At 38.7% G+C, this 13,871-nt stretch overlaps 1 protein-coding gene across 1 annotated transcript in view; it reads right to left on the bottom strand.

Moving 5' to 3' along the window:
• Positions 1 to 13,871, bottom strand: part of ANKFN1 (ankyrin repeat and fibronectin type III domain containing 1) — a 62,790-nt gene that overhangs the window by 3,276 nt on the left and 45,643 nt on the right. Inside the window, exons 11-15 of the mRNA XM_074922118.1 lie at positions 12,492 to 12,707; positions 10,203 to 10,369; positions 8,619 to 8,769; positions 6,687 to 6,855; positions 3,077 to 3,243 (exon numbers count right to left, since the gene is read on the bottom strand). Of these exons, the coding sequence (XP_074778219.1) occupies positions 3,077 to 3,243; positions 6,687 to 6,855; positions 8,619 to 8,769; positions 10,203 to 10,369; positions 12,492 to 12,707 (870 nt within the window). The remainder of the gene's footprint in view (positions 1 to 3,076; positions 3,244 to 6,686; positions 6,856 to 8,618; positions 8,770 to 10,202; positions 10,370 to 12,491; positions 12,708 to 13,871) is intronic.

Raw genomic sequence — 13,871 nt, 5'->3', positions numbered from 1 at the left:
ACCTCAATTAGGAACCTGTAGTTAGGAGGGGTGAATCCAGGCATAAACTCTGATATAGAGAGAAAATTAAAATTGTCTTTGATGGAGTAAAAAATATGATCAAATTTGTAGCACATTTGAAAATTGGTTTCATTCTGTACTGGAATGAAAGAAAGACTTGCTGAGCATCCTCACAAACCCAGGATCATGTTCAAAAGCAGAGCGCTCAGATGAAACGTAGTTAACAGAGAAAGAATATACCTATGTGTGGAAGAATACACACACATGGAAGTTTGAAGCACAGCTATGAACCAGACTGCGGGTTTCCCCCTTATCATCATTTTGGTCTGCATCATACATTTTAATGGTATAAATCTACACTAAGACAGTTCTAACACGTGCCTGTTGATGGCAATAAGAGACAAGTGTCTAAATCAATAGCAGGGTATTGCTTTAAGTATCTGTGCAGAGAGGAAAGATGCTATTTAATGTGGGTCTTGAGAGTCTTTTGGTACTGGAACAACTTTAACATCTTCAAGCAATTCGAGATCTTTGATGACTGAGAAAATGTTGCTGCAACCAGTAAAGGACGTAGCTGTGGGTATAATATCCTGCTGCTGCAGTATCCTTTCCAGAACCTTCATTGTACTTTTCCTACAGAAGATTCTGCATTTAAATAAGTGAGCCTTCATATTAATATTGATGTGTTTGAGGGAAACTGCTTTGCAGTTACACAAGCTACATTCTGCAAGAATGCAAAATGAGAGCCCGGGCTCAGTAAATAGGCAAAAGTGAGCAGTACTGTGAGCAGTGAGTATTATCAAACGGGGAAGTAACAGAGGGATCAGTGAAAAGGGAATCTGCAGACTGATATACTCTAAGATGAGTTCTCCAGCACATACTCTTAGCTGGAGAGACCTCTTCACAAAATGCACAAAGTGTGAAATTTATTGCCAAAGGATACTGTAGATGCCAGATTAGCTAGGGCAGTTCTTGATGAGCCGTGTTGGAGACAGGATAGCTGGATAGATGGATCTTTGTTTTGACCTAGTATGGCCATTTTTCTGTAAAGGTGAAATCCCGATTCCAATGATGTCAGTGCAAGCCTTGCCACTGAGTTAACTGAGCTAAGAATATACCCTGATAAGAATATCAAATGGTTCAGAGATTAATTCATAATCCTACATCATTTCAAGACTTCTGTGTAGCTCCATGAAGAGAATGCCAGTTAGCAAACTTCTCACCTACTTGATTTTGGGGTTTTTATATTTCCTGTCTGTGATCTTCCCTCAACCCCAAACAAAAATCATACTGCATGAAGTTTAATAAAATGCAAATCCTGTCAGTTTTCTCTCTGATGACATTCTGCAGTGTCTCCTGGGACAATGGACCAGTCATTTTAATGAACTATGGTTCTACAGTTTAGGAACATTTGAAGCATTACGCTATATAAATTCAGTTGTAGTTTCAGTGTCTGTAGATTTCTTGCTGTGTAACATTCTGGTAAAGACTCCAAGTACCTTATCTGCTGGTTTTGTTGTGTTTTTTGTTTTGTTTTGTTTTTTAATTTTTACTTTTCAGTTGCCCTCTGACTCCTTTTCAGAACTGCATTTATGTAGACTCCCTTGCTCTTTACAATGTTTGGTTTGTGTAGTGACTTCAACACTGTCTTAGATCTAGGATCACACAAATGCTCTTGCGGTTTTGTGGTCACCACTGAAGATTGCGGTATGTGGTAGGCTGAGATATTTTTGCCAATAGGTGGAATACAGCTGGTTTTCATTTGAGAGGAAACCTGACAAGGCTAATACACTGTCACAATAATTCAGCACAAAACACTGAAGTTTAAAATGTTCTGCCATGTTTTCCCAGTGTATATATGTGACACAAACACTTTGGAGAAGAGGAATACAGAACTGTCTATACAGCACATGCATATTAATACATATGTACTTGTTTTTGGTGTGAAAGATAGACATTTTCCAAATTCTCCTGCACACTGGGAAACAGCTAGATTTTCTGAGTGTAAGAATGGGAAGATGAGGTGGAAGGAGATGATTGAGTGGTGAAAGTACAATGGAACATTCCTTTCTGCTCCCCTGCAGGTTGCCAAAAGCTCCAAAGTGGACAAGGCAAAGGGGATCTCAATTCAGAGCAAAGAGTAACAGAAATATTATCATCTTCTGCATAATTGTAGAGGGCCAAACATATTATCAATGGGATAAATGTTTGTCTCGGCTCCTATGCCAACAGAAGGTTGCTTGAATATTAAGAATATAGAGCTGTAAACTGCACCACCCCTGTAGAAAGACAGATCAACCATGTCCATAGGTGCACTCTGCAAAGGTCTTGAGTTTTATCTATAAAAAAACAATTGCCAAAAAGGTTTGCAAAAGGGCAGGCCTTGCCATGCTGCACAATGAAGTGTCCTTCAAAGATCCCTGAGTTGAGTAGGTAAAGTCCTGATCTGGGAACAGTACGGGAAAATCAGTGTGAGAGACAGAGAATAAGCAAATTAGACAAGTCTGATAACATTCGTGATCCTTCTGTGTCGGGGGACTGAAGCAATATCACTGCGTGGTGCTGGACAGACTTACAGATGCTTTTGGGGCTAGCTTGCCATCTTAAATGCAGAGCTGCTTTCCTCACTGTGATATTATTGATGAAGATTGTCTCCACAACCTAGTCTGAATTTTCATTTTAATTTGTTTAATTGGCAACTTATCATGGTGAAAAATGTCCTCAATTCACAAAGACAGAGAAAAATGGTTACACAAATGAATGCCCAAGCATGGCACTAGCCTACCTCACATTAGATGGGAGCAAGTTTTACAAGCAGACTGACACATTTCTTTATAACAGTCTAGTATAACTGTCATTTGATTTTACCCATAAAAATCCTTGTATAAAAGCAACAACTAAGGAAATCATGTTCTGGGTTTGAATTTCATAAAAACAGAATTGCACTTTTGATACAACTACTCTTTTTATGATGTCTGTGAATAATTCTCCATTTAGATTTCAAATTACAGCCCTATGCAATTTTTAAGAAAGCCACCTTAAAATCTCCTTGGAAAAGCCAGAAACAGACTATTACCTGTATGTAGTCTATAACTTGCTGGTGTCTTTGTTTGGCTGCAGCGACTTCACTGTCTGAAATTGCTTCCCTTAGGGATTGCTGGGTTTTCAGAGAGTCCAGCTCTATGACAGCAGAAAGGCGGCAATACAGGCTTATAAATTTTTCCTTGTAACAGCAAAAATGAACTGTGAAAAGACCAAGTGCAAAGGAAACATTGTTATGTTCTGGTTATGATATATGAAATCCTTAGCTTTCAGAACACAAATTTTATTAAATATAATTACTAACTCTGGATGGGTTACTTTAAGCTAGAAATAAATATTACAGGCTCTAATTCTTCTCTCATTTACACTGGATTTACTCTGTAACTTCACTGATTTCAAAAGAGTCACTTCTAATTTATATCTAAGTGAAAGGCTAATCAGGTCCTTAGTATGCAACTCCAGAGGCTTTCTTGCCCTTCATGGCTTTAATCAGAAAAGCTGTTTCTGAGGCTTTTATAGATCATAATTTCTTTTATCAAGAAAGTAGTGACATGACTGGAAAATGGCATTACTTTTTTTAAATTGTTTCAGAAAGAAAATATCATTTCAAAGGATGATAACTTTCTCTTGGGCTAGGCTAGCTTAAATCAGTAGTTTAAATGTAAATCACTCAACAGTAAAAGCATTTCAGTGATATCACAATTTGGGTGAAACAATTGAAACTTCTAGGTGTTATCACACATCATCCTCTGAACTCTCTGCACAGAAAGTTCAGGCATGACCTCTTGCTTTGTGTCATTTGACTTTGGAGTAGCCCAGAGCTATCTGAGCTACCTCTAAAAGAGGTAACTAGGTAACAGAGGCAGAACAGCTACAGTGCCATGCTTCACAAATGTTAATTTACCTGGCCTCTTAAAGCTACGTTATTCCAGAACCTGAAATTGCTCAGGCAAAACTTACCAGTTACCCCTACAAACTGCAGTACAGACATACTGAAACTTGCTGAGGGAGAACAAGTTTTCAGAAATACTTCCCTATTCATTGGTGATTCAATAAATGCAGGCATGCAGCGTGATCTTGTTATAGCAGTGAATGAGTGAATGCCAGCTGACTTATTACTGCTACTTTTCTGGATTGTGACATGATATTTTTCAGGGTGTTTCAAGTGTAAATTGGTATGTTCTTCTCATAAATATCAAAAAAGAAATAAAACCAGTGTCACATGTCTACTTATCCCTTATAAAAAACATGATAAGAATAATTGAGAAGAATTTCTCAAACTAAGGAATCCAATCACAGAAACATCATTAGCATAACAATAAAGGCCCTAATCTAAACATAGAAATCCCACAAAAAACAAGGAAAGAAAGGATTCTACCTTCTGGTTTCTCAATGATGCCTAGATATGGCAGGGATCTGGGCTGAATAGTGTGTGGTCTTACAGTATATATGCCATATGTGGTGGACTCTTGAGTGAATTACAGCCGCGGTTTCAGCTTCAGTGCTGAAGTTTCTAGCCTTTGTGGTTTTAAGTCAGACCCTTTAATGTTACTTTAACAAATGTTACTTCAACATAGTCTTTTGTGGTTATGCAATTATATAGTTGGTAGCCACCAGCTAATGGGGAATGGAAGCTTCTAATATTTGAGATGTGAATCACAGTCACTTTATAGAACATCAGGGATACATATATAATAAGTCACACAGAAATGTCATCTGCCTTTGGCCAGATGATTGCTTACTTTAAAAAAACCCCTCAAAAGTAAAATGCAGCTTTCCATACTGTTTTCTCCACCATGAACAGCTTTCCCACTGCAGCAACATTGCTAAACAGAGAGGTCTGTGCACCCAGAATGCCATTTGAAATCACTCTGTTGCATGTTTATCTGGACAAAATCCCCTTCAGTGTCTGTTGCTTTGTCAGCCTGATGCAAACTGTGTCCCAGAAGTTAGAATGACTCCTGCCCCTGGCCTTTGTGCCACATAACGAGAGTTAAATAGTCTGCAAAACCTCTAGTGTGGAGATTAATTTCAGCAGAGATGAATTTGCTTCATACATTAATTTGCACAGTGAGTGCAGCAGTCACCTCTCACAGGGAGAAATGACATGCTCAGTACACAGAGTCTAACTGTCGACTTCAGGGTTGCGTGTCAACAAGATAGTAAGTCTGGCTTTAGGGCACTACAGCCATGGCCATATGACCCAAAGCACTGAACTAACTCTTCTAGTTCAATTACGTTAGCTTTCTTTTGAAGGGGTTACTTTTCCTTGTCAGACTACACCAGCTCATGTATTGTCTGTCTGTACCACTCATAATTTTATGGCAGCTCAGCTGTCATCTGTCCTCCCACAACCAGCATAAAAACCCAGAGCTGTCACAGGCACCACTTCGTGTGCTCTGGCTGATGGGGCATAAACACAGTTGTATATCCCTGCACAATCCAAATGAATTTTGTGTTGCTGGATTGTTGTAGGTCATGGATCTATTGTGACTACAGAAACGGAGTCTTGGTAAGATCCTCCATTAACATCTAATCATCATTCTTCTACATTAATGACTCTAGCAGCACTTAGCAATGATATGTAGGAAATAGGGTGGTGCTGGTAATGGTGCCACATAAACACCTAAGAGAGGTATCACTGAGGACACAGTTGCCACTTGAGACATTCTCTAGTGAGTCTTTGTGTACTGACTCCATCACTTTTGGCTCAAATCTTTTTCTCTTCTCCAAGGCAGAGGAAAGAAAGATCCGGTTTTACAGGCCAGAAGAAACAGGAGACTAAGGCTCCTGCAAGGCTCAGCAGTCCCCATACTTTCAATATTCTTTCTAAAAAGAACTATTAAGTCTTTATGAGCTGCTTTTATGTGGAACCTTTCTTTTCTCTGTGGACCAAAGAAGAAGAAATGAGGACTAGAGGACCTTGAAGCTAAAGCATCTTATACCTTCTGTGAGACAGCTGGAAAACTCTGTTTTGGGGAATTCTTACCCAGTCAGCAATGCAGTAGAAGAAGAGGGATCAATCTGCTACAGCAGAGGATGTGCTCCCTGCAGAAATAGATTAAAGTCCAGTGCTTTGGCATTTTTCACACCAGGATTTTCCTGCACCACAGTAATAAGACTGACTCTCTGCATTTTTCCAGGAATCAGAAGGATAAAGATGACCCTCACACAGGAAACTCCAGTCAGACCTTTCACAAAGTTGTGAGGGAGTCAGACCTGAAGCAGGACTATCTGCAATCACGAACTACAAAAATTCTCTTCTACAAAACTGGTGATTATTCTTGTGACAATTTAGAGGGATGGTTTTTTTGCACCTCCTTTCACACTCCAGCCTTGCTATGTTGTGTGTAATATTTTGGTTCTGTTTTTTAAAGAACATCATCCAAATAAGCTTATAGACACATAGTGGATAACTGTGGGCTTTGCTCTATGCTTTGCATTTCAATAACGATTGCTACAGTATATGCTTTAACTGCTCTGCTCTCTCTATAACTTGTACACAGTTACAGGTAGTGTTGTTGCCAACGCCATCATGTGATTTATTGACTCTCCACTGGGACAAGGGGGAAAACAGATACAACTTTGTGATTTTATTATAAGGAGACTGGGTTAATATTTCTAGGTGAAGCAAGCTACTATACCAAGTTCAAACATCTGAAGAGGGAGGTTAAGAAATCCTGAGTGTGGGGTGTAAGGATTATTCTGTCCTGGGGCAGTGCAGACGTCGTCTGAGGCGGGGAGCAGGAGAAGAAAGGAGACATTGTGACCCAGTTCCAACACCTCCTGTGTATACAGACGGAAGTGCTTAGCCTGTAGAGGGACACGCGCGGGGGGAAGAAATAGGAGAGAATTACAACATGGCACTTATATAAACAACACCCCAAATGATATAAAACATTAAAGAAAATTTGCACAACATCAAGCTCGGAATTTTTATAAAACATAAATATTTGGGAGGGGGGGGCTAAATGTGGGTTCATGTCACTACATAAAATAAAGATTTAAAGCTGCAATGTTCCACATTAAAACAACACACACAGGCACAGCCCCCCTGAAAACAACATTTATGTTTCTTATTAGGCAGAAAATGATCACATGCCATGTGCTTTTCAAGATTATGATTGCATAATTATGTGAAAACATGAAAATGGATTCAATTAAAAACCTTTAAGATTCAATTTAGGGTTGGTTAAGAGAAATATGCAGCTCTCCCTCAACACAGCACTGAAAAGGTTTAACAAGTGCTGCAGCAAGAGAAAATGGCACACACAGGAGTTGGCCTGAGGCTGCTGTAGAGCTGCTGTGTGCAGCACTGCATTTTATCCTGGGTATGCACCAGTGTCACTGTCCATGATTCTGCTTACCACAAAAATAATAAAAATACATAAATAAATCTGTTGAATTAAAATTTCAATTCATTAACATAGAAGTTTGGTCCTGAGTCATCAAAACATTTACAACTGTGTTTAACTGCAAGGTCATGTTTATGTCTATCTCTTATGCAGAATAGATGAGCTTAAATGCTTGGCTGAGCTGCAGCCTAAGGAACATATTGCACATTGATTTAAATATTTTAGTCCCTAGCTCAAAAAAAAAAAAAAAAAAGGACAAGCACAAAAGCTATAACCTCCAAGAAAATACACTAGCATAGAGACCTGTACAGAGCCCTATTGAATTAGAGTGACTGCCCACAAGGCAGCACACACCATCTGTCTCAATTTTGGATTTACTTGAGTCTTACTTGGCTCTTCCCAGGCCAGAAGGTGCAGCACTGATGGATTTCTTTTTAAAAGCAAAACCTAAACCTTTCAAAATCAAGAAATGTAGAACCAGATTAATTTATTTTAAGGCCACATCTTTCTAGCTGCACAAATAGACCTTGAAGTGAATATAAAGATGATTTACTTCTACTTTAAGCACTCTTTACCCTTAGACCAAAATAAAATGGAATTCATGTAAACAAGAAACAAACTCCTTAGCTTATTTTTTCATGGATCTTTCACATCATAGATTATCCTCCCTGACTTTATTTATTCACATATGCATTTCTTGTACCTAAATGTAAAGCCAGAAGCCAGATACCTCTCCTCACCCACAGCAATCTGGAGGTCTGGTGCTATGTGTTTTAGAAGTGCTACGTTTATCTGTGTGTGTCTTCAGCAGGCCTTTCCTACAACCTCACTACCTCCAAAAGAACAGTCAGTTGCTCTGCTCACCTGGAAAAATACCTGTTTTTCTTTGCCAGCTGGTTAAAGGTGCTTGCAACTACTAGTTTCCTGCAAAAGTGCTTATTTGCACCTGCCTGAAGATGCACAAATATGCTAACAGATGCAAAAATAGAAGCTAATTGAAGATTTGTCTCTTAAACCTTGTATGTTCAAGTATCCAGGAAAATAACTGTTTTATTGAAGATGTTCCTTTACACACACTTAGAATAATGGAATACAACTCAGCTTTTCTTTTCTTGCAACCGTTAACATTTAATCCCTACCTGCAAGTTACACAGTTTGTAGCTTTTAGTGTTCTTAAGAATCAGTTTTTAAAAAGGTGATAAATACCACAAAGGAAAATACCTGATGCAGAGGTAGATTGATCTGTTTAAGGAGAGCTTTCACTGCCATCTGGAGCTCATACAAGAACAATTGAGTAGGGCAGTCTGAAGTATGATCCATACTTTCCACAGATTCTGAGCCAGAAAGTGTTTGGATCCATTCCCACTCATCTCTGTATGTTGAGTCAAGTTAAAATTAGAAATATAACAAAAGTTCAGTGCACAAGCAGGAATTCAATGTATGTGCATTTGGGATCTGTTGATAGTTTAATCCTCATATAGCAAAACATTCTAAACTTGTGCAATCTTGATTGTTTGTGGTTAAAATTCTAACTTTGAAAAGTTTAATTTTTTTAGCACATGTACATCAGGCTGAACATTCCTTGCAAACCTCTGGAAGTCCAACTGCCTTTGAAATATTTCACTAACGCTCCTCAATCCAGGTTTTCTTTTTCACATAATTCCCCATCTACCACAACATTTTGAAAAGCATACATTGGAAATGACAACAGTGACAATTAGCAGGAAGTTTAATTTCTGGGACAGACTCTCTTGTACTCGCTGGAGCCAAAGAACTTCCTGGTTTGCTCAACGTATATCCATTCTAGAGCTGATAAACATGGGAATCATCTTTCTGGATCAAATCCTTAATTCACCCTGCCCAGTATTCAGTCTTGAAAAGCAGCCAGTACCAAACATTCAAGAAAAAAAAGTACAGGAAACGCCACTACAAGACGAGTAATAGATGTGGTATAGTTTGCTCCTAAATAAAGATCTGATCTTAAAATTCAAGAGTCAGAGATTATTATAAACTCTGAAGCACTAGGCTTTATATTCCTTCCAAAATCTTTGTTAGTATTAACTACTACATTCTGGATATCCTTGTTACACATATAGATATCCAGCTCCTTTTTCCATATGCAAAATTATCAGCTGATTGCTGAAATGATATAGGATTTAAAAGCTCCAGAAAAAAGCCAAGAAAACGTGTTGCCCACTAGGCAAGGACTAAGCAGTACAAATAAGTGCACTTGCCCAATAGATAAGGGAAATAATGGATGAAGAGGAAGATGGCTTTCCCAGAGCACAACAGTTCAATGGCTGACAGCGTTTGTCCACATACGTGTTTTCAATTGCTGTATGCTTGTGTGGATCAGCACAAGAAACCAGATATTGCATAGGAGAATATACAGAAAAATCACCTACACCAACACCCCATGGTGAGTGAAAATCAATAAAAAGGATGACGTTGAATTCACTGGAGGCCGAATCAGGGCTGCAGGCTATGATCTTCCTAACGGATATATGGAAGATCATTACCACAGTGCAGAATTGGAGCAACCAGAGAACACTGTTCTTAGAAACCAGTGGGCTCACACGCATGTGTTCTGGATAGGCCTTCAGCTTGCTGGAAACACACAGGTGCACCCGTTCAGTTCAGCGCGGATCTCAGGGGTGGTACACACCTGAGCCAAACTTTGCTGTCACCTACAGTTTTGCAACGGCAAAAATTGCCTTAGCATTTAAATTTGATCAGTTGTTTCAAACTTAAAACAAATGTTCTCTCTCTACATATGTGTGTGTCAATACGTACATATTCACTTACTTGGAGACATTGCTGTTGTCTCGGATTTTAACATGACACAGGACATTAGGCAACTTCTGCAACACAAGCACTTTGATTTGATCCACAGAACTGCAGAGTTTAAGGTAACCCAGATACAAGCCGGGAGGGAGGCGTTGCTGACTTCGTTTGTGATAGGAAAGTATGTCCTGTTTTAAGAGAAACAGTCCTACATAAAAATCTCATTTTTTTTTTCCACATAAGCGGAAGAATTTGGGATCAAAAAGAAACAAATGTTTTTACAGCCGTCTTTTTGTTTCAACAGTGTTCCCAATTCACAAAGCATTTAAGCACATGCTTAAGCATATAAATAATCTCTGGTAGTTTGGATGCACTTTGACAGCTTTTTACTTAAAGCCATACACAGGTTCTCTAAGCTCTCCACGTCATGCAGGGATTGGCTCTAAAAAGCGGAGGTTTCAATCTTCTACAAGTGGAGTATTTAAACTAGCTTAAATAACACCCACCTCTGCACTCCTGTCTGATCATTTCAGCAGTGAGCTGGGTTGGGGAACTGATTCAGCTGAAAAGCAACTTGGGAAAAGGAGCAGTCATCTTTCAGCCAGAGCAGTTCCCTGGTTGATGTTTGGTGTGTAGCAGAGCAGCATTGGGAAAAAACTATCACCTGGGGAAGGTGGAGGAGAGCGGCTGCGTAAGCCCATACTGTCAGCAAAGAAATCCCTGTAGGGTCCCAATTTACATCTCTCAAAAACCTGTACTGTATCACCTGCTGTCAACAGCAAGATCTCTATGACCATGGGGGTTGGTGGTTTGCAAAATTTAATTAGTGACTGTGTTTTCTTAATAACTTTATTAACAAATAGAGATTAAAAGGAATTAATAATGATACTGTATTTGCTGAAGCCAGGAGACGTTTTCAAGGCTATGTATAGCAAGCAGTTCCCCAAAACTACCCTAAAAATGATGTCTGCTGCCATCCTGAGAAATGTGTGCTTCTGCAGTGGGTGAGGATTAAGACACCTGGCCTTATGCCTTTACTCTTGGAACCATCAAATTATCTGACAGTGCTATGCTTGGCTCTGACCTATGCAATTAGACCCTCATTTTCACAAGCACTTCATGAACAAAATACCCATTCGATGATTAAACAAGTAATAGAAGAAAGGGTGGGCATTAGATAGGAATGTGTAAACCATTAGGGGAACATTTTTTCCACTAGGATCTCTGTGGAAATCTGATCAGGCCTGTATTTTGGGTTTCCTAATATAAAACTTTTGCCCAGATTGACATTTTTCTACACCTTTAACACATTTTAATACATTAAATCTAACATAGATCAGGTAAGTTTTATTGTCTTTTGGAAATTTTTAAACGTTCCTAAAACCTGGTAATGTATATTTTGATTGCCTGTCAGTTTCCGGTACGAAAAGCACAGTCTGTGCTCAGGAAAGTGCCTCTAATTCCGAAATTAATCACAGGAGTCATCGTCTAGTTGAGGGTGCTAAAGAAGGGCCTAGGACAATGACTTGTTTTGTTGCATTTTGGGTAACTATGCAACTGAGTTTTAGAGAGATTGGCTACTGACATTTTGTGACAAATAGGTTGCTGTTACCTACAGAAAACGTATTAATCTTTATGTGAACTGTCTAACATGAGTTTGCAGATACCCTGATGCTCGAAGGGCTGAAACCCCGTGGCTCTCAATGATATTAACTGATCTGACTAAGCAAAGCAACTTCCAAGATCAATCCTCACCTTGGTATTTTTCTAATTGTGAAGTCTAGGGGCATGTTAGGCAGAAATTAAAGAAGGGTTGTGGTCAGTAAAGAATTCTTTAGCAACTATAACAGGCTCCAAGGAACTCTGAACCCCACAGAACAAGTTTATTAAATAGAACAGTAAAGTTTTAAACCTAGATTTAGTGTTCAAGGTTGGATGGAAAAATCTTATGGAGTGTAGAAAATGTAAGTCTCTGTATAGGTGCTTAAGAACATCCCAGAGAATTTTAAAGGTTTTTATATCCCTTGCTACAGAATTCTATAGCATGGTTTCCCGAAACTGATAGAAACTACTATTCTCTGCTAGGACTTTGAAGTCATTTAGAATCTCATGGATATTTTACATATTAAGGATCTGATCCCAGACCCACTGGAAGTAATATAAGTCTTTGCTTTCAACGGGAGCCTTGCCATTAATTTTATTGGGCACTGGATTAAGGCCTAAAATTCTACAAGACTCTTCCAAAAATCAGGACTCTGGCACAGACTTTACAAAAGCAAATAACATGGAGTAAGAGAAGCAAAGCACTACCTGGATTGTTATAAGCAAGATGTCTAATGCTGTTGGCTCCTCTGGAGTTGAAAGGGATTTCCTCTGGCTTTGTAGTTTGGATACCTGCATCCATTTGCCATTAAAAAATGAATAAAGACTCTCCACTTCTCTTATAGTAACTATCAGCATATTGCCATGTCGATCCTTGATTGGCTCATAAAAAACTCTGCCTAAGTTGTGAGTTCCCAGCAAATTCTAGAAAACAAGCAAATTATAGAATGAAAGTTATTTATTGCATATCAAGAGAGTGGTATTTTTTGAAACATAACTTTGTGCTCACTGATATCAGTCCTATTGACTTCAAGAGAAACTAGACACAAAGTGTTTCTCAAAGCCTTGTCCTACAGTCGTATCATTCAACTGGCAAAAGGAAAAGTTTTTCCCGAGGTTGTGTTTGTGGGTTCAGTTGTGGATCCTCTGATGTATTTGGTCCAGCAGTGTCTAGTCCAACATTTAATGGAGAACATCAGAAAGACTGTTATGACCCCATGACTGCAAAATAATTCACTTATTTGGACAGAGCTTCCTATTTTTGCCCAGTTAGGTAAAGATAAAGGATGCACTTCTCAAAAACACTCAGTGTTGTTCTAGTGGTGACTCCTTTGGTATCAATGAAGCCTTTCTGATTTGAACTTACTAAAGAGCTAGGTGCTCTCTTGACCTCCCCCTAACCAAATGTCAGAGATGATACAAAATTCTTCCTCTGCCCCCAAATCATTCATAATAGACACTTCAAATGTTTTCTGTTAGGGTCATTAATGATAATCTTCATTTTCTGTTCTCCATTTAAAAATTATTCAGATTATTTTCAACAACAAATGCAAGAGGCCCTTATATCTATGTTGAATGTAAATCTGGAGCTAAACTGTGGAGTGTGTTTGTGAAGGAACACAGAAGGATTTGAAGAGACATGGACCCTTTTCCTTTAGATACCAAGAATGTGCTAGACAAAACCAGCAGAAACTAACAAGCTAGTAGGGCAAAGCTCTCCAGGAAAATATGTGAGGATTAAAGAAAAGTAATTTTAAAAGACTCCACATAAAATACATATTTTGGTCAAAATCCCTTTTCTCACACAGTAAGGCATCTGCTTATAGGTGCAAACACACTCAATCCAGTGACCAGCCACTGAAGAGATTCACAGATGTCTTAAAGAAAAATGCCTAACATTTAAAATATGCTCATTACTTTGTGACTTTTCAAGAGGTCTACAGTAAGCTGGGTAGGGATGGGGGTAGTTTAAAATGAAAACTTGAATTTACAATATAGCACATTGTATGTTTAGGGAAGTGCTATACATTAACTTAATGACATTGTAAACGGATAGATTATCCCGAAATTATTTATCTGTATTTAGCA

Source organism: Athene noctua, chromosome 18 (assembly GCF_965140245.1).
Source record: "Athene noctua chromosome 18, bAthNoc1.hap1.1, whole genome shotgun sequence".
Lineage (NCBI taxonomy): Eukaryota > Metazoa > Chordata > Aves > Strigiformes > Strigidae > Athene > Athene noctua.
Note: the sequence above shows the minus strand (reverse complement) of the source record. Positions and strands in the feature narration are given on the sequence as shown.